Genomic DNA, 25,636 nt, shown 5'->3' on the forward strand with positions numbered 1-25,636 from the left:
ATTTTTTCTCATTCTTTCCAAATATTTAGCGTTCCAGGCACTATTCTAGGACTTGAACGTGTCTTGCCTGAATTGCCACCAGGCAGCACTTTTTTCTTTTCTTTTCGAGAAAGCATCAGAGGAGGGACAGAGAGAGGGAGACACAAATCCCAAACGGCTTCTCACTGCCAGTGCAGAGCCCCATGCGGGGCTCAAACTCATGAACTGAGATCATGACCTGAGGGGGAGATCAAGAATCCATGCTCAACGGACTGACCAACCACGCAGCAACCTCTTAATCGGACTCCCAATTGTTCTCCCCCCGGCCCCCCCCCCCCCCGCCACCCCGCATCCATCCGTTCAGCTTAAGTATTCTTGCTAAAATGCAAATTTGTTACTCCCCAGTTTAAAACTCTTCAAGGTTTCCCATTAGATCAAATCCCCAACCCCTTCATTACACAGGTCATCAAAAAGCAAGCAGAGATGGAAGTCCTGGGCTGGACCATCCCTTCCTATCTATGGTGTGCACAAAGCCCAGGGCGGAGTACAAAGTGGCGCCTAAGTGTTCCACACTTAAGCTGAGAAAAAGCTTCTAAGTCCCTTCCCTGACAATTCATGAACTCCATAAAACAGCTGAGAAGTACCGCCATAAAGAAACCTATTTGACTTTCTCCCCCCTTCTCAAGGAAAAACTTGGTTTGGCCTGAGAAGGCATTCCTCTGAACAGCCGTCCTGGGGGAAAACCCTGGTATTTGGGCGCATCACCTGGGACACAAAATCCACTCTGCGCTAACGGTCATCTGTACTTCCTTCAGACTGGGCAAGCAAAGCAAGGTGGCGCTCTTGGAGTTTGCACAGGCAAAGGCTTGCAGAAAGAAGCACAAGCTAAAATTACGGCAAGGTGCTAAAAAGAGGAAGCCGACCCAAATTCTATAGGAATTTAAATGTTAAACATGTAATATTTAAATTTAAATGTTAAACGGTTCTTTCACAAAATTAAAAAAATATATATTTATTTATTTAGAGACAGTGAGTGAGCAGGGGAGAGGCAGAGAGAGAGGGGGGACAGAGGACCCGAAAGGTGCTCTGTGCTGACAACAGACAGCCCGATGTGTGGCTCAAACTCACGAACTGTGAGGTCATGACCTGAGCTGAAGTCAGATGCTTAACCAACTAGGCCACCCAGGCGCCCCTAAAAAAATTTTTTTTAATGTTTATTTATTTATTTATTTAAAAAAAAAATTTTTTTTTCAACGTTTTATTTATTTTTGGGACAGAGAGAGACAGAGCATGAACGGGGGAGGGGCAGAGAGAGAGGGAGGCACAGAATCGGAAACAGGCTCCAGGCTCTGAGCCATCAGCCCAGAGCCCGACGCGGGGCTCGAACTCACGGACCGCGAGATCGTGACCTGGCTGAAGTCGGACGCTTAACCGACTGCACCACCCAGGCGCCCCATAATGTTTATTTATTTTTGAGAGAGAGAGAGAGAATGAGCAGGGGAGGGAGAGTGGGAGACACAAAATCTGAAGCAGGGTCTAGGCTCCCAGCTGTCGGCACATAGCTCTACGCGGGGCTCAAACTCATGAACTGCGAGATCATGACTTGAGCTGAAGTCAGACGCTTAACTGAGCCCCCTAGGCGCCCCTAAACTGTTCTTCTTACGAACTTTTACTTGTACATATTCTGCCTTATCTCGATGAGACTTTATAACATCTTTTGGGACATAAAACACCTAAAGTTCTACGCAAAAGCTTCATACAGGCCTGAACAGAGGAAGCCAACTATCCAGGGACGTGAACCCCAGCTCAGCGCCTGTCAACTGTTAAGGACGACACCATTAAGGGAGCAGCTGCCTACAGAGGCAGTCACAAGGGCACAACCCGGGCTTCTGGCACCTGACCGCCCGTGCTACAGTCCCCGCTCCACTACTGGAGAGCTATCTGGCCTTGGGCAACTTGGGCAAGTTGCAAAACCCGTCAGCCTCCAGCTCCTCATCTGTTAAGTGTTAAATGGCGGTACTCAAGTTGTGAGGACAACTTACGATGTAGATGAGGAATATTCAACTCAGGGCTGAGGGCTGGAGGAAAATTCAAGGGTGGCCTGGGAGGGGAAGGTGCTGTAAGCAGGGCCGAACAGACGGAGGGATGAAGAAATGATAACCGGTGGGGGGTGGGCGACGGGAGAATAAGCAGAGAGGCGAGAGCAGAGGAAACGGGGGCACAGTGCCAGAGGCACATGAACTATCACTCTGCCAAGACGTGAGCGGAAGGGAAAAGTCCAGATACAAAGTCAGGAGTACGGAACTCTTGCGCATACTCCCTTCTCAGTGACCGGTTTGACATCCCTGAAGCTTGTCCAAGACGGAAGGTGAGAAGCAGATCCATGCACGAAGGCTCATTTGTTCGATCTATTCTAACGTTTCTTCTCTTTAAAGAGGCCACTTGTCAATTCTTTACCCGTCCCCTTAGGCTGAGACAGGTAAGAAGGCAGTCACAGAAATGCCCAAACGACCCCTGTGGACCCTGTGGACGGCTTTCTGGAAAGGGAGTTAGACCGGGTAGAAAATGAATACTTCCGGAAGGATTACTGCTCGTCCTGGGCTATCAAGGCCACTAGCGCTGCCTGGACCTCTTCTGCCTGGGCGGGGGGCAGCAGACAGTCTTGAATGAGGGCCAGAGCAGCCGCCTCTGTCAGACTGCTGAAATCCTGGGACGTCTTGACAGGGAGGTGCCCGGCCAGCTCACAGAGGGCAACATTGAACGCCTCGCCTTCCTTTACCCCAAAACTGGACTTCCGGGCCCACAGAATCACTCGGACCCCCGTGAGAGCCGAGGAGGGTGATGTCTTTCCAGGTGGGGCCCCCCGGGTCACAAACAAATTATGGGCGATCTCGCGGTCAGTCAGATAGTCGGTGGCCCGACATACCCTGCCTATCAAGGCTTCCAAGTCAGGCCCCGGCCCGCTAGTGTAAAAGAGGAAGCCGGGCGCTGGGACGGCCTGGAGGAGGTGCAGATGCCCCCCGGGGTCCAGGGGCTCGCTCGGTGCTCCCTCCACAGGCAGTCTGTGGGCCAGGTAATACCCGTGCAGGTGGAGGTGGTTCACTGAGGCCAAGCCACCCAGGCTGTTGAAGCCGACACGGAAGCCTGGGTGTGAGCTCAGCAGCACAGCCTCGACCCCGGCCCGCAGCGCACCGGGCAGCAGGCGCTGGGGAAGCCCACGGGTGGGCTCGGGCACCAGCAGCACGTGGCCCCACTCCAAGGGGCTGACATTGATCATTACGAGGATGTCCTCTTGCTGGAGAGCGCCTGGCAGATTGGGCTCCCGGAGCAGACGGAAGAGGACTTCTCCTGGCCGGATCTTGTTGAAGTTAAACAGTGCAGGGTCAAACGCCTGCTTCACACTACTGATGCTCTGGGGGCGCCTCCTCTGCGCACCTCGCTCCACGTTCAGCTGAGCCACAAAACCCACGGCACCGGGGAGGGTTTGGGTCTGCAGCTCCCCCAGGCGGTAGCGGAACAGCCCCAGCTCCACCCGCTGCCTCCAGGCAAGGCAGAGCACAGAGTCGAAGCGAGACGGTGGTACGGAGTCCTCCGGGAGGCCGGGCGCGTCCCTCGGCCACCGAATCCCTTCCAGCACCAGCTCCTCCTGCCCGTAGACAAAGTCAGGAATGCCATGCCCTTCCCAGTCCTTACTGTTTGGAGGCAGCAAATAGGAAGTCTCGTGTGAATCGTGTGGAACAGCCATGGGGCTGACCTGTAACAGTCATAAGAGGTGAAAGATACATGATGCTAACCCATCTCCAGAGATTGTATTTTTATTTTCAAAGAAATTTCACTTTTTGTTCTGATTACAAAACTAATAGATGCCTTTGGGAAAAGATGTCGAAAACACGAAATCACTCATGATTCCATCGCCTACACGTTAGCATTCATTTTTGCTGCATTAAAATATACATGTTCTTTTCTAAAAGTTACGTATATTGAATAAACTTTCTCCCTCCCCCCCTTTCTTTATGTTTCTTTTGTTTTTTATTTTTGAGAGAGAGAGACAGAGTGTGAGTAAGGGAGGGGCCAAGAGAGAGAGAGAGAGACACAGAACCCGAAGCAGGCTCCAGGCTCTGAGCACAGAGCCTGACGTGGGGCTCTTAACTCACAAACTGCGAGATCATGACCTGACCCTATGTAGGAGGCTTAACCAACTGAGCCACCCAAGTGGCAGTCACAAGGCACAACCTGGGCTCTCTTTCTCTCTTTCAAGTCCCAATGTGGGAGTTGGACTCATGACCCTGAGATCAAGAGTCAGATGTTAACTGACTCAGCCACCCAAGCGTCTTGTCAACTTTCTTGAGTAGAGAAGCAAACAGAGCTAAAATACAACACTTGATTCCAACACCTGGGGGGAAAAAATCACCATTTACATTCAGCCTTATTTTCATATATAGATGAACTTCGATTTTTAACCAATCTTAATTATACATATAGGTTGTTGCTAATTTCATACCTGTTGCAACGAACATCCTGTGTATCTGTTTCCAGACATGTTTTTATTTTCCTTTAAGATAAAATCACAATAAACTACTGGGTCAGAGTAGGCCAGTGCATGGCTCAGGCTTTTGATACATTATCAAAGGGCCCTAGAGAAAACTGAAACAGCATTCTTTTGTATAAGAATGGCCAAGGTTTCAAAGCTGACCACTCCTTTTACAAGAACAGCCTTTCCACTGTTCAGTAGTGATTCCAAATGGCCACGTAGAGACAGCCATTTGGGTGTGGACGTGCGTAAGCACCAGGGTTGATTCTTCAAGGGGGAAATGCATGGTTGTCTCCCATATCCCACGCGGCCCTTGGAGCCCTGTGGACCCAGGTGTCCAGGAGAAGGGCCTGCTGTTGGCTCAGACAGGACCTCACAAGGAGGCTTACCTCAGTAGAGTTGCTTCAGCTCAAGTTTGGGCTTCCTCAGCTCTTCCGGTCCAGAAACTTCATATTAATGAAACAGAAAGGAAACATTAAAAAACATACAAAATCACATACCAAAGGTCTAGTTCAGGGGCGCCAGGGTGGCTCAGTCAGGTGTCTGACTCCTGATTGCGGCTCAGGTCATGATCTCACAGTTCAAGGGCTCTGAGCTGATGCAGAGAACCTGCTTGGGATTCTCTCTCTGCCCTTCTCCTGCTCACAGATGCACACGTGCACTCTCTCTCTCTCTCAAAATAAATAAATAAACTTAAAAAAAAGGTCAAGCTTAATAGGTCTAGAATTTCAATTTTGTAGATGAGAAAATTGAAATCTACCCCAGAAACCAAGAGCACACTTTACACACTGTATGTCAGCCAAGTTGACAATTAAAAAAAAAAAAAGAAATGGTTAAGATGGTAAATCTTATGCTGTTACCACAATAACGTCTTTTTTTTTCTTAAGTTGATTACTTTGAGAGAGAGAAACATAGCAGAGCCTGAAATGAGGCTAGAACCCATGAACCGTGAGATCATGACCTGAGGTGAAATTAAGAGTCAGAAGGTTAACCAACTGAGCCACCCAGGCCTCCCACCACAATAACAAATCTTTTTTTTTTAATTTTTTAAAACAATTTCCATTAAAATTTTTTTCTTTAATGTTTATTTATTTGAGAGGAGAGAGAGAGAGAGAGAGCAAAAGATAGAGAGAGCGCATGAGCAGGGGAGGGGCAGAGAGAGAGGGAGACACAATCTGAAGCAGGCTCCAGGCTCTGACCTGTCAGCACAGAGCCCGATGAGGGGTTCAAACTCATGGACCACAAGATCATGAGCTGAGCCGAAGTCGGACACTCAACCGACTGAGCCACCCAGGCGTCCCCGTTTTAATTTATTTTTGAAAGAGAGAATGAGCGGGGCAGGGGCAGAGAGGGAGGGGGACAAAGGACCCTAAATGGGCCTCCAATTCACGAACCATGAGATCACGACCTGAGCCCAAGTCAAACACCACCCAGGTGCCCCTGGAGCATGTGATTCTTGATCCTGGGGTTGTAAGTTTGAGCCCCACATTGAGTGTAGAGATTACAACTCAAAGTAGAGGCTCAAACAGACATTTGTACACCTGTGTTCATAGCAGCATTTTTCACAGCAGCCAAAGGCAGAAACCACCCAAGTGTCCGTTGACAGATGAAAGGCTAAACAAAATGTGGTACATTCACACAGTGGAGGATTATTGAGTCTTACAAAGGAAGGAAATGCTGGCACACGTCACAACATGGATGAACCTGGAGGACGTCATGTTCAGTGAAATAAGCCAGGAATAAAAGGATGAACACTACCATATGATCCCATCTATATTAAGTACTGAGAGCAGTCAAATTCAGAGAGACAGAAAGTAGAATGGTGGCTGTCAGGGGCCGGGAGAGGGAAGAGGGAGTTTTTTGTTGTTTAATGGTACAGAGTTTCACTGTTGCAAGATGAAAAGAATCAATAATGTGGTACATTTAACACTACCGTACGATACACTTAGAAACAGTTACGACATCGGGGCACCTGTGGGGCTCAGTCGGTTGAGTGTCTGACTTTGGCTCAGGTCATGATCTCAGGGTTCATGGGTTAGAGCCCCGCATCAGGCTCTGTGCTGACAGCTCAGAGCCTAGAGTCTGCTTCGGATCCTGTCTCCCTCTCTCTCTGCCCCTCCCTTGCTTGCACTCTGTCTCTCTCTCTCTCAAAAATAGAAATTAAAAAAAAAAAACAAACATTAAAAAAAGTCAAGATGTGAAATTTTATGCATATTTTGCCACAATTAAAAATAATTTTAAGTGAGTCTCAGAAGAGATTTAAGAAATCCAACACTTTGCTATTTATTTGAGCTATACTTAAGACTATTCGCTTACTCTCTCCTTCATTCATTTATTCAGGGTCAACGGCCACCTCACATCCACTCCCGATATTCTGGGGGCACCTCTTCCACGCACCTCCTCCATGTTCAGCTGAGCCACAAAATCCAACTATTTAAAGTAACCACTACAGGGGCACCTGAGCGGCTCAGCTGGTTAAGTGTCCAACTCTTGATCTCAGCTCAGGTCTTGATCTCAGGGTCCTGAGTTCAAGCCCAGTGTTGGGCTGCACGCTGGGCTTGAAGCCTACCTAAAAAAAAAAAAAAAAAGTAACTGCTACATATGAGGCAATGAGGACATAGGAGCAAATAAGGTAAAAAGGGTCCCTATTGTCATAGAATTTATATCCTGTGGTAGAGTCAGACAACAAGCAAAATGAACACGGTGATAGTATTCTGTGGGAAATAAACATGATACAAGAGACGGTAACCAAAAGGTGGGATCAGGGCATCGGACTTCAATAATAGGACAGGGCTCAGCTCTTTGAGGTGACAGCAGAGTGAAGACACGTAGAATGAGAAAAACCCTGCAATGAAGAGTCGAGGAAAGTGTATTCTAGGAAAGGAAATAGCAAGTCCAAGGTCCTGAGTCAGGCAGGTGCTTGGTCTATTCAAGAGCAGAAAGGAAGCCACTATTAACTAGAACATGGCCAACAGGTGGTGGTGGTGGTGGTGGTGGTGGTGGTGGAATGAGGCTGGAGAGGAAGGCAGGGGCCAGATTAGCTGTAGGGCCTTATGCATCATGGTCAGGAGCTTGGGTTTTATTCTAAATGGAAAAAGAAATCCCTGGGAGGTTCTAGGCAGAAGGACCATCTGATACTTTATAAACCTTTTTCCCAAATGCTGTGGGGGAAGTGGATGCAGGGGAGCAAAGTGGAAGGGGACCATTCGGGAGGCGACTCTGACGGCCAGGTGGGCGAAGAGGCAGACTGGCTGGCACAGGTGGCAACAGATGGAGAGGAGCAGGGGACGTGGGCCCTGCCTGCAGGGCCCAACCAACAGGGCCCGCGGACAGGCTGGCTAGGAGCACTGAGGCACGGGGAAGACGTAGGAGGGACCTAGCTTCAGGGACAAGGTACACTGCAGTGGCATTTACAGAGCTGGTGGAGCTGATGGTGGGGTGGGGGGTGGGCACAGGCTGATTAGAAAACGGGAGGACTGAAGAGGAGGAGCCCAGGAGGAACCTGGGCATCCGAGACATGGTGTAGACAGCTGACAGTCAAACCTGGAGGTCAAGGGTAAGGTGTGGGCGAGATACAAATTCGGAATAACATGTAAAGCCAGGGGCTAGGACAAAGGACCCACGGCTAAGATGACACCAGAGGGCTAAAAATACAAGTAAAGATATACTGATCAGTTGAATCAATAGAAAATGCATTTGGTCATATTTATACTAAAGTGAACCAGTAGACAAAAAGCATTATGGACGAATAAAGAAAAATAATTTAGAGTGATCAATTAGTAGTGAGCGTGTGACAGGATCAAACCTTTATAAGAAAACCAGGAGAAAGGGGACACCGGTTGCACGTCTATCTTGCGCCAGGCACGTTCTAAGTTTTCTCTAGTGACCTGGACGAGTCTGTGAGGTGGGTATCATCCTAGGACAAAGGTGAGAGATTAGGTTTTACAGGCTGATGAGGTGCTTGAATTCCAGCCCTAGCATTCACTAGGAATGTGACCTTGAGCCCTGAGAATGAAGTCCATTTCCTCACCGCGGGCTCTGGGCTCTCAAACCTTAGCTGTGCCTCTCTCTTTCACACCTCTCTCTGCTCTTCACTCTTACTGGACTTGTTCCTGCTCAGGGCCTTGGTGTCTTCTGTGCTTCCTGCCTACAACACACTTTTCCCAGATTTTCTTCACATGGCTGGCTTTTTCAGGTCTCAGATCAAATGTCACTGCCTCAGAGAAAGCTTGTGTGGCCATCCTATCTAATGTCCCAAGGGAAATAGGAAGAAAGAAATAGTATTATAAGCAGGGAAATAAATGTCCTGGAAAACAACCACAACCACAACAACAAAAAAATGGAATTCAAATCCATGAGTTAGTAGTTACGAACATAACTTTAAAATAAAAAAAAATTTTTTTTTAAATTTAGAGACAGAGCATGAGCAGGGTAGGGACAGAGACAGAGGGAAACACAGAATCTGAAGCAGGCTCCAGGCTCCGAGCTGTCAGCACGGAGCCCGACGTGGGGCCGGAATGCACGGACTGTGAGATCATGACCTGAGCTGAAGTCGGATGCCCAACCGACTGAGCCACCCAGGCGCCCCTGAAAATAACTTTAAAAAAAAAAAAAAAGATTCAACTAAGGGAGCCTGGTGGTTCAGCTCAGGTCATGATCCCAAGGTCATGAGATCCAGCCCTGCATCGGTCTCCGTGCTGGGTGTGGAGCTTAAGATTGTCTCTTTCTTGGGGCGCCTGGGTGGCTCAGTCAGTTAAGCATCTGACTTGGGCTCAGGTCATGATCTCACGGTTTGTGAGTTCAAGCCCCATGTCGGGCTCTGTGCTGACAGCTCAGAGCCTGGGGCCTGCTTCGGATTCTGTGTCTCCCTCTCCCTCTGCCCCTCCCCCACTTGTGCTCTCTCTTTCTCTCAAAAATAAATAAAACATATAAAAATTGTTTAAAAAAAGATTCTTTCTCTCTCATAAATAAGTAAATAAATAAAATAATTTCACAGGAAACACTAGAAGCTACTTTTTAAAAAATTTATATTTTGAGAGAGACAGAGAGAGAGAGAGCACGTATGCGTGTGCAAGCAGGGGAAGGGCAGAGAGACAGGGGGACGAGGATCCAAACTGGGTTCCTCACTGACAGGCTGATGGTAGCAAGCCCAATGTGGGGCTTGAACTCACGAACCACGAGATCATGAGCTGAGCCAAGAAGTCGGACTTTCAACCGAGCCACCCAGGCGCCCCTAGAAGCTATTGTTAAAAGCATTATCAGCAACTCAGGTTTTACACTGTTTCAAGAGTTGATCAGGCAAGGCAGGACGGTATGCTGACCAGGCTCAGAACGCCTATTTAATAACTTACAATGAGAAACGTGCCAAACGGCACAAAATGTTCATATTGGCTAATCAGTATAGTCCCTCCTCTATATAAAAATGTACCAGGAAGCAACATTATAATCAGAAGGCTGTTCAAAGAAGGGCTTAGCACCAAGTGAGGTGGCTGGGAGATCTATGTCACTGATGGTCACCACGGCACAGGGCCTATTTCCACATCTTCACTGTGAAGAGATAGTCTCACCATGAAGTCCAGGGACTGGCCTTGGCTGGCCAGTGCTCCCTCCCCTCAGTCTAGTACAGGAGACACTATGACAGCTTCCTGTTTCCTGTCTATCCTTTTACTACCCAAAGATGAATCCTTTTTTTTTTTTTTTTTAATTTTTTTTTTCCAACATTTATTTATTTTTGGGACAGAGAGAGACAGAGCATGAATGGGGGAGGGGCAGAGAGAGAGGGAGACACAGAATCGGAAACAGGCTCCAGGCTCTGAGCCATCAGCCCAGAGCCTGACGCGGGGCTCGAACTCGCGGACCGCGAGATCGTGACCTGGCTGAAGTTGGACGCTTAACCGACTGCGCCACCCAGGCGCCCCTGAATCCTTTTTTTTTTTAATTTTTTTCAACGTTTATTCATTTTTGAGATACAGAGAGAGAGAGAGAGAGAGAGAGAAAGAGAGAGAGACAGAGCATGAGTGGGAGAGGGGCAGAGATGGAGGGAGACACAGAATCCGAAGAGCACTCCAGGTTCTGAGCTGTCAGCACAGAGCCCAACGCAGGGCTCGAACTCACAGACTGCGAGAGCATGACCTGAATTGAAGTCGGACGCTTAATGGACTGAGCCACCTAGGTGCCCGAAAAATCCTTTCTTGCACAGGAAGAGCCAGCCTACTGTCAGGATGATCAGGTTGGGACTGGGCTACACTCCACTCACCTCGACTGGTTTTGGTGTTCTCACTGCTCTGCAGCCCTGCTTCTTGGAAGAGAACATTTCCACAACGGTGGGACTCACATGCTGATATAGTGAGTCTTACTAAAGTCACTCTCAGATAGAAGAAGGCCTTATTCAGGGGAAGTCACTCAGCAACATTTACTCAACAACTGCCACCTCTCAGATCCTGTAGATCCCAATTCTCTTAGCTCTTCACGGGGCTTACAGACAAGTAAGCCAAGTCAACATAAACTGCACTGGGGATTCTGTAAGTATAAGATTCCTAACCTAGTCTAGGGAAGCAGGAAAGGCTTCCCTGAGGCTAAGATGGAAGAGGAACTGAGAGCCCAGAAAGCCAAGAGAAAGGGACAGAGGCTGAAGTCAGATTTCAGAGGGTCCTAGACTGGTTTTTAATCATTAGTTTTAAGCTGAAATCAACATGATCAGGCTTAGACTTCACAAAGATCAGCAAGCAGAATAAATCAGGAGAGTCAAGAACGAATTCCAACAAGTGTGTCAAGTATACCTCAATAAAGCTGAAAACTCCCACCTCCTCCTCTCAGGAACCTGTAATCCTCACCTTCTGGACTAGTGTAGGTTCGTTCATGCATGCATGCATCCAATTCGTTGAAGCTTTCTACCTGCCAAGCGTTTTCCTAGAGATTGAGAGGGGACAAGAGCAAACAGGTCACCCTCGGTCCTTACCGCCTCTGGAAGCGACGTGGGTCAGAAGAGAGCACGTCGGCTGGAGTAAGCAGTATGGCCATGGAGAGCCGTGAAAAGAGGCTTAGACTGGGGTGACCTCTTTCAAAATGGAGCTTAGACAAGTCACGGACCCCCACCCCCCCCCCCCGCACCGGATCTGTTCTCCCCATTTGTAAAATGGGAACCTACCCTGCAGGGCCCTTGTGAAAATCGAAGATCTCTAAGCACGGCTCCCGGCACTCTGCGTACACCCTCAGTTGGCCGCAAGGTTTTGTGATTTCTGGAGGTGGCATGCGGGCTGCAACACGTGCGGCGAGGGCACAGTGGTACGAGCTGAATGAAAAAGCCCTCGCCGAGCGGATGCTTGGCCGGCAGCCTTCGGCCACGTAGCGATTCTCGAGGCTTCCCGGATATCCAGGCACCAGGTACTTCCCTGATGCCCCTACCGGACCGCACCCAAAGCCTCCGCCATCACCGACTGCAGTCGAACCGGACGCAACGCGACACTCGCCGCAAGCTCCTATCCCAGCCATGGCGGGGCAGTGGCGTGTCGAACGCATGCGCAGTCTGCACGCCCGCGCGCGGCGGGCCCCGCCCCGTCCGCTTCAGAGGCGGGGCCGTGCGGGCTGGGCTCCGCCCCCGGAGCGTCCGGCCCCGCTCCGGGCCCCGCCTCCAGCTAGCCGCGGACCTCCCGAAGCGGGCCCGCTGAACCCGGCCGGGAGCGCCTGGGCGCTTTAAGGAGGGGGCGGGCCCGGGGGCGGTGGCCCCAGGAGCGGTTGCCGCGGGAACGGGGCGGTGACGCGGCCCGAGGGCGGAAGTGAAAAAGTTGCCGGCGCCCCGAGACGAGTTGGCGGAGTTCTGCGTGCGGCGCGGCGATGGGGGGCTCGGGCAGTCGCCTGTCCAAGGAGCTGCTGGCCGAGTACCAGGTGCGCGGAACGCCGGTCCCCGGGGAGTTTGCGCGCGGGCCTGCGCTGCGGAGCGGGGTCCCGGGGCTGGGTCCCGGGGCGGGCGGTAGGGCGGGCGCGGCCTCCGGGAGGCCCGCTGAACCCCTCCCGTTTTGCTTTCCAGGACTTGACGTTCCTGACCAAGCAGGAGATCCTCCTGTAAGTGCCGTCTCGAACCTCAGCTCCCGGATCTTCTAGAGGCGACTTCGGGGGGCTCTGTTTAACAAAGGGTCCCCCAGGGGGAGGGACGGGGCCCGCGACCGAGCAGGTGCCCGCGCCCCGGCCGCGAGCCCTACCCGCCGGCTCGGGGGGCCCCGATGTGCACCGCAGAGCCACCTCGAAGCCTCCGCCCGGGCTGGGCGCTCCGGGGCCTGCGCTCCCTGGCTCCTGCGTTATCGAACTTCCTGCCCCAGCCCGGCGGGGGCTCGGCGGACTTCGCCTACCGGGAGCCCGGCCCCTCGTAACTTGACCTGAATATATACAGTAACCGTTAACGCTTACTGAGCACTCGTCGTGCGCCAGCAACTGTGCGAAGTGCTTGCCTATATTACCTAATTCAATCCTTAGGAGGGAGGTGCGGGGACAATGAATCAGGTTTCCGAAAAGTTTGTTTACTTGACTAAGAGTACGCTCCAAGTGAGAGGATTTGAATTCGGGCTGGAAACCCCTTCCAAGCCGTGTGTCAGCTTTTTGTGGTGAAGGCACTTGAGTGAGGCGATTCCTTGGCTTCTCTTGGCAAAAAATAATCCCAGTGGGAAGGAGCTGGGGGCGGAGGAAGAGATCGTTTAGGTAGCTGCTAAAATGGAAGGCTTTGAGGAGCTGGAGATCCCTGGAGTGAAATGAAAGTGAGGTTTCGTCTTTACTCTTTTCTCACTATTTTTCAGGGCCAACTGCTGGCTCCTTCTGCACCCTCACCATCCCTCTGGGAGCTCTAGAGCCAGTCCCAGTACAGTGCCTGGCACACAGTAGGCCCTCAGTAAATACCCATTGCATGAATGGACTCCCAGCCTGTAGTCTTGTGACATATCTCCCTTTGGCTTATGCCTGATGGCTGAGAAGCTCTGTGTATGTGGCTTAGCTTGTCACCTGGTTTATAATGGGTAGCAAGGCAAGGAGTGGGGATGTGATACACACAGGAAGGTTTGCCAACAGGTTCCTCTCCTTCTGCCAGAGCCCACAGGCGGTTTTGTGAGCTGCTTCCTCAGGAGCACCGGAGCACGGAGGAGTCACTGCACACACGAGTGTCCTTGGAGCAGATCCTCAGCCTTCCAGAGCTCAAGGTGCCAGTCCCCCACCCTGCCTCTGCTATTCATCTTGAGATCATGTGGTCACTAGTCCCCCATTCTGGTCTTTCCTCCATTTAGTCCCAATTTCCTGGGGACAAGGGCTTTATCAAAATCACCCAGTGGAATTAACTGGAATGGTGTTTTTCAAACTGGGATTCTTGGACATATTATTGGAGAGTCAAGTAAGTTTTGTCCTTTATTATATTTTTTAATTTTATTATTTTTTAATGTTTATTCATTTTTGAGAGAGAGACAGAGTATGAGCGGGGCAGGGGGGTGGGGGGGGGTGCAGAGAGAGAGCAAGTCACAGAATCCAAAGCAGGCTCCAGCCTCTGAGCTGTCAGCACAGAACCTGATGCGGGGCTCGAACCCATGGACTGTGAGATCATGACCTGGGCCGAAGTTGGCCACTTAACCAACTCAGCCACCCAGGCACCCCTAAGTTTTGTCCTTTAAAAGGAGTTGAGGGGCGCCTGGGTGGCTCAGTTGGTTTAGCGTCCCCTCTTGATTTTGGCTCAGGTCATCTCACAATTTGTGAGTTCAAGCCCTGCATCGGGCTCTGTCCTGACAGTGCAGAGCCTGCTTGGGATTCTCTCTCTCTCTCCCTCTCTCTCTCTGTCCCTCCCCTGTTCTAGTTTTGTCTGTCTGTCTGTCTCTCTCAAGATAAATAAGCCTAAAAATAATAATAAATAAATAAAAGGAGTTAAGTTACTGTATTAAGGTTTGAGAAGCTCTATTCCAGAGGCCAAATGCCTCTCCACAGGGTTGCTGTGAAAATTTTTAGGCAAAGGGCCTGGCCTGGTGCCTATAACACAGTGAGTGTTCAAGTAAACGTGTTTTATAGTAACCAGCCCATCTTGTTCTCTGCTTAGGATGCTTTCATCTTCCTTCTCTGCCCCTAGGCCTGCTGTTGGGTCAAACTGACTCGGTTACAGCCGTCCCTGTCCCTTCCTCAGTCAGTTGGCTCTCTCTCCCACCCTCCATGCTGGTCCCAAAACACTGAGCATGCTCTCCTGTGAGCCCAAGCTCATGGTACCGTGACCTGCTCCCTCCAGTTCCTGGCAGGGTTTGAGGAGTGTGTGACCTGGGCTACATCCCATGGTGTTCACAGAAGGCTCTCTTGCCTAGGCCAACCCCTTCAAGGAGCGAATCTGCAGAGTCTTCTCCACATCGCCAGCGAGGGACAGCCTGAGCTTCGAGGACTTCCTGGACCTCCTTAGTGTGTTCAGTGACACAGCGACTCCAGACCTCAAGTCCCACTATGCCTTCCGCATCTTCGGTGAGGGCCAGGAGCAGCCTGGCATGGCCTGACACGGCCTGCTCCCACACGGTCCTGGTGGTGGTGTTCCTGCCCGGGAGCTGGGGGTCTCTGTGGAGCCTTGGAACTCACACTGACCACATTCTTTCTGGCTTCCTGCGTCTGTCCATAGACTTCGATGATGATGGAACCCTGAACCGAGAAGACCTGAGCCAGCTCGTGAACTGCCTCACGGGCCCGGGCGAGGACACGCAGCTTAGTGCTTCAGAGATGAAACAACTCATTGACAACGTGAGTAGCCGGGCCGGGCCGGGCCAGGGAACGGGAGGGGAGGGCTAGGACTTGGCCTGAAGCTGTCCTTTCCCAGATCCTGGAAGAGTCCGACATCGATCGGGATGGCACCATCAACCTCTCAGAGTTCCAGCACGTCATCTCCCGCTCACCAGACTTCGCCAGGTATGAGGGTCATGGTCTGCCTGCGTTCTGGTTACCCCTGGGTCCCCGCCTGCTGCAGCTGGGCCTGGGATGTTGGGATGGGAGGTGGCAGCCGGGCTGAGAAGGCCCCAGTTCCTCTCAGCGTCTCAGGGCAGCTCTTCCAAAGGGGACGGACAGACGTGGGTCAGCCCGTTCCAAAGGGTCTTAGGGAAGATGTGGGTAAGTTTGGGGTTAGTGTCTCCCCTCCTCTTCCAGCAGAAAACCCGAGCCACTTTTCTCTTGTTCAGCTCCTTTAAGATTGTCCTGTGACAGGAGCCACAGCCATGTGTCCCAGCAAGCACCCTGCCCAAGAGCCTTTCCACTGCTGAGCTGTGGCCGAGGTCATGCCTGTGTTGCCAGGGCCGGCTGAGCTGGCCTAGCCCAGAGCTGGCACTGTGAAGTCCTGCTCCAGGCAGGGGAAGGCCCTCCATGGCGGGGCCTCTCCTGTCACTGTCATCGCTCTATTTGTGTTCTACTAATCTATAATAAAGGTGTAGATGTTTTGACCCTTTGCGTGATACTAGAAACACAGGTATGGGACAGGACTGGACTTCCAGGAACCTTTGGTCATACTGGGAACAACAGGATTTAAAGGGCCATTGGGGGGGGTGCTGGGTGGCTCAGTCGGTTGAGCTTTCGACTTCAGCTCAGGTCACGATCTCGCATTTCATGGGTTCAAGCCCCACGTCGGGCTCTCGCATTTCGTGGGTTCAAGCCCCACATCGGGCTCTGTGCAGAGCCTGGAGCCTGCTTCAGATTTTGTCTCCCTCTCTCTCTGCCCCTCCTCTGCTCTCTCTCTCTCAAAAATAAACAGACATGAAAAAAAAGTTTTTTAAAGGGGCAAGAGGAAGTGAGACTGTAGCTCACCTGGCCCACCCTCCACTGAGGGTGTGAGTATAAAGGGTAGCAGGACAGATGGAACCCCCCTATATCCTCATGGTGGTGGTGGTGGTTACATGAATTTCTACACGTGTGAGAATTTACACAACTGTGTGCCAAAAGAAAAAAAAAACATCAGTTTTACTGTATGATCGTTCAAAAAATAAAATTTTGGGGCACCTGGGTGGCTCCATCGGTTAAGCGTCCGACTTCGGCTCAGGTCATGATCTCACGGTTCATGAGTTCCAGCCCTGCATCGGGCTCTGCGCTGGCAGCTTCGGAGCCTGGAGCCTGCTTCGGATTCTGCGATTCTCTCTCTGCCCTCCCCCCACTCGCACTCTTTCTCTCTCAAAAATAAAACTTAAAAAAAAATTTTTTTACACACAAAAAAAAAAAATCGTAAAAAAATTTTGAAAACTAAGAAAATGACAAAACCCTGATCCCCTGTGCTGTCACCCTGAATGGACTGGGGAAGGTGCAGAGTAAAGGGGCTGAGGGAAAGCAAATGAGTTCCTTGCCCCCAACCCATCAGGGCATTACACTTCCCACCTTAAGGACCATACTCCACTGAGAGATGGAGTTAGCCAGGCCAGGCGGTTCTGGACCACTAGCCCCTGGAACGAGGAGGTTCAGAACCTTTCAGAACCCAGAGAACTAGACCAACCTCAAAAAATAACAGTCCTTTGGGGTGCCTGGGTGGAGTGTCCCGACTCTCCATTTTGGCTCAGGTTATGATCTTGCAGTTCGTGAGTTCGAGCCCTGCATCAGGCTCTGCACTGACAGGGCAGAACCTGCTTAGGATTCTCTCTCTGTCCCTCTCCTTCTTGTGTACATGTATGCATGCTCTCTCTCTCCCTCTCTCTCAAAATAAACATTTAAAAAAAAAAAAAAAAAGTAGGATCCCCTGGGTGGCTCAGGTCATGAGCCAGGTCATGATCTCACCGTTCATGAGTTTGAGCCCGAGTCGGGCTCTGTGCTGACAGCTCAGAGCCTGGAGCCTGTTTCGGATTCTGTGTCTCCCTCTCTCTCTGCCCCTCCCCCCTCACAGTCTGTCTCTCTCAAAAAATAAATAAACATTAAAAAAAATTTTTTTTAAAGTCACAGTCCTTTAAGAGGAAAGGCCATGATTGTTTCTATTCTTTAGATTTTATTTAAAAAAAGAAAAAAAAGTAAAGTGCATCTCATTAAAAAAAAATATAAAACCCACATAAACTCAGGGCCCCTGTGTTGGGCAGTGTCCATATACCTTAGAATGGGGGCAGGCAAGGTACAGGGGATGGACTCTGGGGAGGACTAGGTTTAGGGGGGAGTCTGGGGTAGACGTGGGGAAAAGGGACACAGGTTTGCAGGCTGGGGTGGAGGAAGGCAGGCTTCCGAGAGAAAGGCGTCCATCATCACAAACTCTCTCCCGGGCTCGCGCTGCCCCCTCTCACACGTGGCCACAGCCTGATACAGGCTGGAAAGGTCCAGCAGGTGAGCCGGAGCCCAGGGCCTTGGGAGGGCTGCGGGGGCGGTGTGGCACCCCCGCCTCCCCCTGGTCCCTGAGGTGATGGGATGATGGCTGTAATGGGCCGGCCAGCCGTCGAGGCAGGACGCACGGAGCCCGAGCCGGCCCTTGCCTCGGCAGAGACCAGGGGCAGCTGGTGGCGGCAGGCTAAGGCAGAGAAGGTGGAAGAGGCCGGCCGGTGGGGGTGCCCAGCTCTGTCTCAGACAACCACTTTGGGCGGATTCCCACGCCTCCGAGGCTGAGGCTGCGGGAGGGGCTGCGTGCGCGCCTGGGGCTCCGGGCTGTCTCCTCCTCACTCCCGTTTCACATTTTCCGTTGTTTAAACAAAGGGCTCAGTTTACACAGGGAGCGCTCTTCTGTCCATCGAGACAGGCCCCCATCTTCAGCTGGGACCTCCGGGACCGTGGCTGTGGGTCGGAGGGGGCCTCGCTACGTGGCCCGCTCCATCGCTCCCGAGGGTCGGGCGCCACAGTTGTGTTCCGCGAGAAGCGGAGGCCCGGCTGACCCCCTCTTAGCACTCGCGGCCTCCGAAGCCAAGGTGGACTCCTCTAGAAGTCAGCTCTCACACCACGGAGTCCCGGATCTCAGAGCCCAGGCGGACCCGGGGCCTGGGGCACACCGGGGACACCTCCACAAAGCTGTCCTGGATGCTGAGCGGCCTCTTCTCGGACTCCGTGAAGACGCGGGGCCCCGGGGGGCTGTCTGACAGGGCCTGGTAGCCTCGGTGGTCGAGAGGGGTGCTAGGGGGGCCTACGCCGTTAAGCGGCCGGGTCTCGGGTGGCAGCGCCGTAGGGCGGGTCTTGGGGTGCACGCTGGCACACTCCCCCCGCTTCAGGAAGACTTTCATGCCGCCCCGGTGCCGGTAGAGGAAGAATAAAATCAGGAGCACCACAGCGAACACGAAGAGCGCGCACATCACCAGGAACTCGGTCCAGTAGGACTTGTCCGCACCCCAGCTGGCCTTGCCGCCGGCTGGCGCGCTCACCCGCGACGTGCTGATGACGATGGGCACGCCGCCGCTCCGGTCTGCTCGGTCCGCGATCAGGTCCTCTGCTACCTTCGGGCAGTAATTGGCCACCAGCTGCCAGAAACCCTCCTCCAGCGACCAGCACTGGAACACCCCCAGTTCCTGCTGGCTGCCCACCAGCAGCAGGTCCCCAGTAGGCAACACGCGGCAGGAGGCCGAGGCGTTGACAGGGGCCCCGTCGTGGAGCCAGAGCCGGGTGGCCAGGTTGGAGAGGAGGGGGCAGGCTAACGTGTTCACCGTGTTGGGCTGAAACTGGACCCGCTCACACGGCTTCTCGCCTACAGACAGAAGACGCACGGGGTGAGAGGGGGCCCGGCATCCACGGTGGCCCCGAGCTCACCCGCCTCTCCCTGGACTGTGATCCTTGTACCATGATGGAAAACTCGGGGGACTCTGAGTCTGGGACGCGGACAGAAGGAAGGGCACTCATAGCCACCGTTGCCCGCAGAAGGCTTCTCGGCGGACTTGGCCCCCACCTCTCCAGCTCGGACAGGGCAGTTTACCTGTTAGTACAGGAGCCGGAAGCCGGGCTGAGGACGTGTTGCAGAGGCCCCTGGCGTTCTCCCCCTCAATGTCCTGGATCCACGGCCTGGGGACCAAGAGACAGTCTGGGATAAGCCAGGAAACCACCGTGAGCCTGCATTGCCCCCCCCCCCCCCGCCCCCCCCCCCCCCCCCCGCCCTCCTCAGTGCAGCCAGGCCGTCAAGTGGCCCTGCAGACCCAGGCCTGGCCAAGGGCCTAGGGGGGCTCAGGGAACACCAGGACCAAAGCAGGAGTAAAAAGGCAGCTTCCCCATGCTGATTCCCCACCTGAAGGTTCTGAGCCAGCACCTCCTCTGTTTATACATTATCTATTCTAAATACAAGTTACCGTCACACTCCCCTGAATTACAAAAGCAGTATGAGCTTTTAGAAAACATCTGGAAGGACAGCTGGATCTATATGCATGGGTCCGTCTGTCTTAATGCACATGCACTGACTTTAATAAAACGTAATAAAAAATAAAAGTCATCCTTTTTTCTAACCTGTTATAAAAATTTTTAATGGTTTTATTTATTTTTGAGAGACAGACAGAGACAGAGCACGAGTGGGGGAGGGGCAGAGGGAGAGGGAGACACAGACTCTGAAGCAGGCTCCAGGGTCTGAGCTGTCAGCACAGAGCCCGACACGGGGCTTGAACTCGCAAATCTTGAAATCATGACCTGAGCCGAAGTTGGACGCTTAACCGACTGAGCCACCCAGAAGCCCCTTAAAAGTCATTCTTGATACACTCAGAAAACCTAAAAACTCAACCAAGTACAAAGGCTGAAAACACTACGGAAGCCACACACAACCCACCATCTGGTAACCGTGATGGGGAGTATTTGTGGTGCATCCTTCCAGGTGGACGTATGTGTACTCGTATGTGATTCTCTGAAATATAAAATCAGCACCAGGTCTCCATGTGTGTGAAGCAAGGTCACTACAAGGGGGACGGATTCCATCTTTATTTAAAATACATGTAGGGGCACCTGGGTGGCTCAGTCAGTTAAGAGCCAGACTTTGGCTCAGGTCATGATCTCGGGTTCGTGGGTTCGAGTCCCACGTCGGGGTCTGTGCTGACAGCTCGGAGTCCGGAGCCTGCTTCGGATTCTGTGTCTCCCTCTCTCTCTGCCCCTCCCTCACTCATGCTCTGTCTCTGTCTCTCTCAAAGACAAACATTAAAACATTAAAAAATAATAAAATAAAATACATGTATTTTGGAGCGCCTGGGTGACTCGGTTGGTTGGGTGTCCGACTGCGGCTCAGGTCATGATCTCACAGTTTGTTGAGGTTGAGGCCCACGTTGGGCTCTGTGCTGACAGCTCGGAGTCTGGGGCCTGCTTCGGATTCTAGCTTCCTCTCTCTCTCTCTCTGCCCCTCCCCCACTAGCGCTCTCTCTCGCCCTCGCTCTCTCTCTCCCCCTTGCTCTTAAAAAAACATTAAAAAAATTAAAATAAATAAAACACATGTATTTGTATTTTACATATATAGAGAAAAGTCTGGGAGGCTCTATTTCCATCAAAATCTCACTGGGATTCTCTCTAGAGGGGATTCTCTCTAGTGGGATTAGCGACAGTTTTTATTTTGTTTACGCTTCTCTCCACTTTTTAGGTTTTCCGTATGAACATTTTACAACCTTCGTTCTCTTGAAAGCCATTTTTAATGGGTTTTGTTAACGGATTGTTGCGTAGTCCTTATTTTTTGTTAAAGAAAAATTTGCACGCTAATTTTTCGTTGCTGCGACACTTCACACTACCGAATGGGTAAGGCAAACATAATTTCTTGCCTAAGCCAGAACCCTTTTGAGAATCAGAAGGGTGATGTTTAAAAAAAAGAAAAAAAAAAGGAGGGCCTGTGGAAGGTGCTCTGAGGCCAAGGGCACAGGATGGACAAGTGGGACAATGGGAAGGGCCTGCAGAAGCTCTCACCTGGAGGCCGCCTCAGGTTGGTAGAGGCTGACGTGTCTGCAGCTGGAACCGCTCCAAGCACAGTAGGGGTCCCGGGCGAGGACACAGTCCCCACAGCTCTGGTACAGGCTGCAGTTGGCCACAGGCACCTGGACTACGCCTGAGTGGGAGGCAGCGTAGAGCAGTCCCTGCACAGACACGGGGCGGGGGGTGAGAGGCGGGCACGGGCGGCCGGGGCCGCCTCGCACAGCTGCACCTGGCTCGCGTGCCCACCAGAGCCACTCCCCAGGGGGCCTCCTCTTACGCCCCCGGGCACCCCACTTTCCGTTGGCTCATGCCACGAGACTGGAACTTTCCATCCTGCAGGCGCCAGGGAGAAGCTGGCTGGGGCCCGCTTATCGGTAACGAGGGGCACCCGGGCGTGCTCCCCGGGCTCCTCCTCCAGCTCACCCTGCTGGCGTCCAGCAGCAGGTTCTGCACGGGCTGTCCTGGCGAGAAGATCTGGAGCTCCTCGACGATGTGCACCCTGGGGCCCACGCCCACCGCCTTGTGCAGCCGGCCATCGCCTGGAACACGGACAGCGCTCAGGCCCACAGCCCCACAGCCGCGTCCCCCGAGCCCGAGCCCGCCCCGCCGCGGGCACTTACCGGTGCCCAGGAAGAGCACGTCGTAGGTGTGGTGCAGGCCGGACACGCGGTGCACGGCCACGCGCTGGTAGCGGGCGCGGGGCTGCAGCAGCAGCAGGCGGCTGCGGACCTGCCCGTCCATCAGGAAGTGGTCCTTGAGGAAGTTCAGCACACGGTCTGGGAGTTGCAGGGACGAGCTGATCTTCCTCTCCCGGGCACTGTCGGTGATGCACTGAAGGAGAAGGCGGCGGCGTGAGGCCGGTGCCGCTTAGAGCGGCCAGCAGGGCGGGAACCGCGTGGCCACCGCCAGGATTGCCAGGCCCTGCCCCCGCGGTGGACGGCAGGGCCACCCGCCCGCCCCGCAGACGCCACTGCACGTCACCCGCGGTGCTGCAGGGAGCCAGCACACCGATCGGGAGGCCCCGGGGCGAAGCCTGGGTGTGGGGCACCCAGGGGCCCTGGCCGGCAGGGTTCCCCTCCCTGCCCAGGCCCCTCGCCCTCCCCCAGGCCTCAGGAAGCATGCCACGCTCCTGCTGCTTCAGCAACCTTTCACCAGTGCCAGAAGGAAGCCTAGGCTAACCAGGGTCTCCTAGTGCGGGGGGCATGAAGGTGCCCTCCCAGGGCCCCAGGTGCCCACGACGGTGACAGCTCGGGGACACCCTCCCTTGGCTCTGCTTCCTCCTCTAGCTTTCCTATTCCCTCACGGTACTTCCTGAATCACCTCCCTTATGAACCCCCGGCACTCAAATCCCTGTTTCAAGGTCCAATGGCAATAGGCTGCCATTATGGGCAGCCTATTAAGCTGGATGGAAAGAAGGACGATATTCCCACGGCCGGGCCGCTCGTCACTCAACAGCTAGAGGAGGAACTCACAGCTGGGCAGGGGAGAGACGCGGGTGCAGGGACAATGACCGAAGCGTGCACTAAGTGTCCCGATGGGCACACACCTGCTCACTCTAGATAGGGCTACGGCATTCCAGCATTTGTAGCCACGTGTAACCCAGTAAGACAAGCAGGCCTGGCTCTTGTCCCCACGTTCAAGAAAACAGGCTCAGAGAAGCCCAAGGAGCCCAGCACGGTGTGGGGACCTTTGTCATCCGCACCCCACCCGGGTGCAGAGAGCAGCACTTACCGCTCCGGGACGGGGTGTGGGCACTGGGTGGGTCACAGTGTACCACTGCTGTGTCTCCCGGTTCACCTCCTTGTACAGGCCGTTGAAGGCCTTCTGCACGTCTTTCATGGTGAAGACACAGAGGGCGGAGCCCTCCGTGGTCCCCCTGTGCCTACCGTGGAAATGGCTGGATTAACCCAGGAGCCCCGGGGCTCCGCATGAGGCCGGCTTAGCCCCAAGGCCGGCTTTGGGCCCCAGTCCCGTCACCCCCCAGCCGTCCCATCTCTGGTTAGGTCCCCGGGGGCCGTACCACTGGGATGTGAAGACCCCATAGAAGAGGGTGTCCCGCCAGTCCTGGGGGCTGGGGCTCAGCGTGAAGACGTCCTGCAGCACGTTGAACGGGAAGCCGTCGTCGGGCCGCGAGCAGAGCAGCTGGGCCTTGAGGAAGGACGTCCAGCGTTGCTGCAGGACCCGCTCGCCGCCCTCGTCACCCTGGGGGAGGGGGAGGGGGAGAGACACGGGGCTCAGCCTGGGCGGGGGCTGGGAGGCAGGGGGAGCCTGGTGCCCCTTACGGCCCCTCCCCAGTGGTAGTGGTAGCTGACCCAGACCCTGGGAAGGGCGAGCCACGGCTGGGGCCGAGTTCCATGTAAAAGCAAGAAGCGGGGCGCCCGGGGGACTCGGTCGGTTGAGCGTCCGACTTCGGCTCAGGTCGTGATCCTGAGGTTCGTGAGTTCGAGCAACGCACAGGGGCTCTGCGCTGACAAGTGCGGAGCCTGCTTGGGATTCTCCCTCTCTCCCTCCCCCACTTGTGCTATCTCTCTGTCTCAAAATAAATAAAGAAACTTTAAATATACAAAATAAATAAATCAAATCAAGAGGACTTGACGGCAATGTCCAGGAGGCCGGCCGAGTAAAGGACGGTTCCCTCACTGTGGAACAGCCAGAAACAGAGAGGGGTCTGCCCACACGCAGGGAAAGAGGTCATGATTCCCAGCAAACACCTAAATACCTGCATTACAGTAGAACTCTTGCTTTGTAAGCGGTGTTTTAATAACGCAAATATGTACATATTTATGCATATACAAAAAAAGATTCCCAAGGGGCGTTCTAAAACGTTAACAGTGTGGTCACTTGTGGTGAGGCAGCAGGGTTCTAACGCTAACCCGGTCCACATCTAGTTGTTGCGTACCACGCTCCTGAGAGCTTTCTGTGGATGGGTTTTACCCACGCAACATCACTGAACGGACGAGGACGCTGAGCGAGAGGGTACGGGACTTGCCCAAGGTCACAGGACCCAGTGGGGTTTGAACCGAGGCAGCCTGGTTTGAGACTATGCTCTGGATCGCGATGGTCCGCTGCCTCTTGACCTTGTAAGTGACTGTTGTGCACGCTTTTCTGTATTTCCACATTTTCTTAAGTAGGAAGGAAAACATTAAGAGCTATTCTCATTTAAAAGGAGAGAGAGGAAAGCAGTTAGCCAAGCTGTTCCTCCTGGAGGACAGGAGATGCCATCTCCTGATCCTGTACCCGAGGAGCCTTCGGGGTCTCCGGGGCGGCCCGTCCCTCACCTTGCAGATGCGGGCGATGCGGGACACGATGGTGTTCTCGAAAAACTCAAACTCCTGGCCAGTCTCGCTGAAGAAGAAGTAGATCTTGTCATCGTCCCCTTGCAAACTGCCCAGGCTCTCGGGAACGTAGGCTGAGGCCACAAACGCTGGGTCTGGGGGCCGACGGGGAGCACGGAGTCAGCCCGGGCATCCCGGACAGGCGGGAGAGTGTTCTCGGCCCTGCAGGGAGAGCGCGCCCCTCCCTGGGCTCCGGGGACTGCCCACCGGGTGCCTGGGGAGGACTTCACCTTGGAGCCAGTTGAGGGAGCTCTCGGTCTTGGTCGGGCGGAGGCTCTGGCTCCGGGAGATGGCCGGGTCATTGCCTTGGAAGCTGCTGACTGTTCCAGTGTACAGCTCACCGTCTGCCAAGAGAATGTTCCCATGGGAATGGCCCCCCCCGGCACGGCCCCTTCCGCCGGCTCAGGGCCCGGAGTGACCCCAGCACTGCCCACCGCGCCTGAGGTGGACAGGGAATAGAGCGGCAACTGGGAACAGCCAAAGCAAGGGCAGCCAAGGGTCGCCCCGTGCCCCCTGGGAATCAGCATGGCGTGAACCCACCAGCTCAGGCCTGGGGGCCACCGCCCCGCACATGGAGCCTCAGCGAGCCCATCCTGCCACTCTGCCCCCAACACTCACCGACCACCAGGGCCGTAGACTTGAAATTGGGGTCAAAGGGACATCGGCCCTTGCCATCTTCCAGGAGGACGTTCCCCGCCTCGTCCTGTGCCAGAGTGAAGTTCTCCACACTCTGCAGGGAAGCAGACAGGAGAGCTCAGGGGCTCGCCAAGGAGCCCGCGGCCCTGGAGGGAAAGGAGGGAGATGTGCCCCAGAAGGCAGCTCTGTGGGGGGAGAGGTGGGAGGCAGACCACCCTCATCTCTGCACCGGGGGCACAGTGCTGGCACCGCCTGGCAGTGGCCCTGTGTGGTGGGCCCTACCGGCCCCAGGGGCCACAGAGGAGACTAGACGGGACTCGAAGGGGCAGCAATGCGATTCACACCCGGGCATGTCTGCCTCCCGTGC

General features: G+C 53.7%; 3 protein-coding genes across 15 annotated transcripts in view; 1 reads left to right on the plus strand and 2 right to left on the minus strand.

Annotated features, from left to right (window-relative positions):
- Nucleotides 1-2,370: 2,370 nt before the first annotated feature.
- GDPGP1 (GDP-D-glucose phosphorylase 1) lies at nt 2,371-12,021 on the minus strand. 12 transcript variants are annotated; one of them, XM_040493631.1, is made up of 7 exons: nt 11,658-12,021; nt 11,290-11,419; nt 8,541-8,756; nt 8,316-8,426; nt 4,900-4,956; nt 4,481-4,531; nt 2,371-3,733 (listed from the first exon to the last, which is right to left on the minus strand). In XM_040493631.1, exons 6-7 carry the CDS (start codon nt 4,517-4,519, stop codon nt 2,564-2,566), a joined length of 1,209 nt encoding a protein of 402 aa, XP_040349565.1. In that variant the 5' UTR covers nt 4,520-4,531; nt 4,900-4,956; nt 8,316-8,426; nt 8,541-8,756; nt 11,290-11,419; nt 11,658-12,021; the 3' UTR covers nt 2,371-2,563. The 12 variants fall into 12 exon arrangements, with proteins under 12 accessions (XP_040349565.1, XP_040349566.1, XP_040349569.1 ...); XM_040493632.1 differs by lacking the exons at nt 8,316-8,426; nt 8,541-8,756 and adding an exon at nt 6,908-7,079 and having other exon boundaries at nt 11,344-11,419; XM_040493635.1 differs by lacking the exon at nt 8,541-8,756 and having other exon boundaries at nt 11,344-11,419.
- A 141-nt stretch (nt 12,022-12,162) lies between these two features.
- Nucleotides 12,163-15,936, plus strand: CIB1 (calcium and integrin binding 1). Its single transcript, XM_040493642.1, has 7 exons — nt 12,163-12,394; nt 12,537-12,571; nt 13,584-13,692; nt 14,827-14,977; nt 15,129-15,247; nt 15,324-15,412; nt 15,679-15,936. Exons 1-7 carry the CDS (start codon nt 12,344-12,346, stop codon nt 15,698-15,700), a joined length of 576 nt encoding a protein of 191 aa, XP_040349576.1. The 5' UTR covers nt 12,163-12,343; the 3' UTR covers nt 15,701-15,936.
- A 1,500-nt stretch (nt 15,937-17,436) lies between these two features.
- SEMA4B (semaphorin 4B) overlaps nt 17,437-25,636 on the minus strand; it is a 39,718-nt gene continuing 31,518 nt past the window's right edge. For both annotated transcript variants that reach the window (XM_040493643.1, XM_040493644.1), the window contains exons 6-15: nt 25,252-25,363; nt 24,864-24,977; nt 24,577-24,728; nt 23,319-23,500; nt 23,030-23,180; nt 21,919-22,129; nt 21,722-21,837; nt 21,293-21,459; nt 19,347-19,432; nt 17,437-19,121 (exon numbers count right to left, since the gene is read on the minus strand). In XM_040493643.1, coding sequence (XP_040349577.1) covers nt 18,379-19,121; nt 19,347-19,432; nt 21,293-21,459; nt 21,722-21,837; nt 21,919-22,129; nt 23,030-23,180; nt 23,319-23,500; nt 24,577-24,728; nt 24,864-24,977; nt 25,252-25,363 — 2,034 coding nt within the window. In that variant the 3' untranslated portion in view covers nt 17,437-18,378. The remainder of the gene's footprint in view (nt 19,122-19,346; nt 19,433-21,292; nt 21,460-21,721; nt 21,838-21,918; nt 22,130-23,029; nt 23,181-23,318; nt 23,501-24,576; nt 24,729-24,863; nt 24,978-25,251; nt 25,364-25,636) is intronic.

Source organism: Herpailurus yagouaroundi, unplaced genomic scaffold (assembly GCF_014898765.1).
Source record: "Herpailurus yagouaroundi ecotype Mexico unplaced genomic scaffold, PumYag 185, whole genome shotgun sequence".
Classification (NCBI taxonomy): domain Eukaryota; kingdom Metazoa; phylum Chordata; class Mammalia; order Carnivora; family Felidae; genus Herpailurus; species Herpailurus yagouaroundi.

Coding starts and splice junctions, on each gene's coding strand:
- GDPGP1 (XM_040493634.1), bottom strand. CDS start 4,519: ATGTCTGGAAACAGATACACAGGATGTTCGTTGCAACAG. Junction 3,734..4,480: donor CAGGATGTTCGTTGCAACAG/GTATGAAATTAG, acceptor TGACTGTTACAG/GTCAGCCCCATGGCTGTTCC.
- CIB1 (XM_040493642.1), top strand. CDS start 12,344: ATGGGGGGCTCGGGCAGTCGCCTGTCCAAGGAGCTGCTGGCCGAGTAC. Junction 13,693..14,826: donor TCAGCCTTCCAGAGCTCAAG/GTGCCAGTCCCC, acceptor TCTCTTGCCTAG/GCCAACCCCTTCAAGGAGCG. Junction 14,978..15,128: donor CTATGCCTTCCGCATCTTCG/GTGAGGGCCAGG, acceptor GTCTGTCCATAG/ACTTCGATGATGATGGAACC.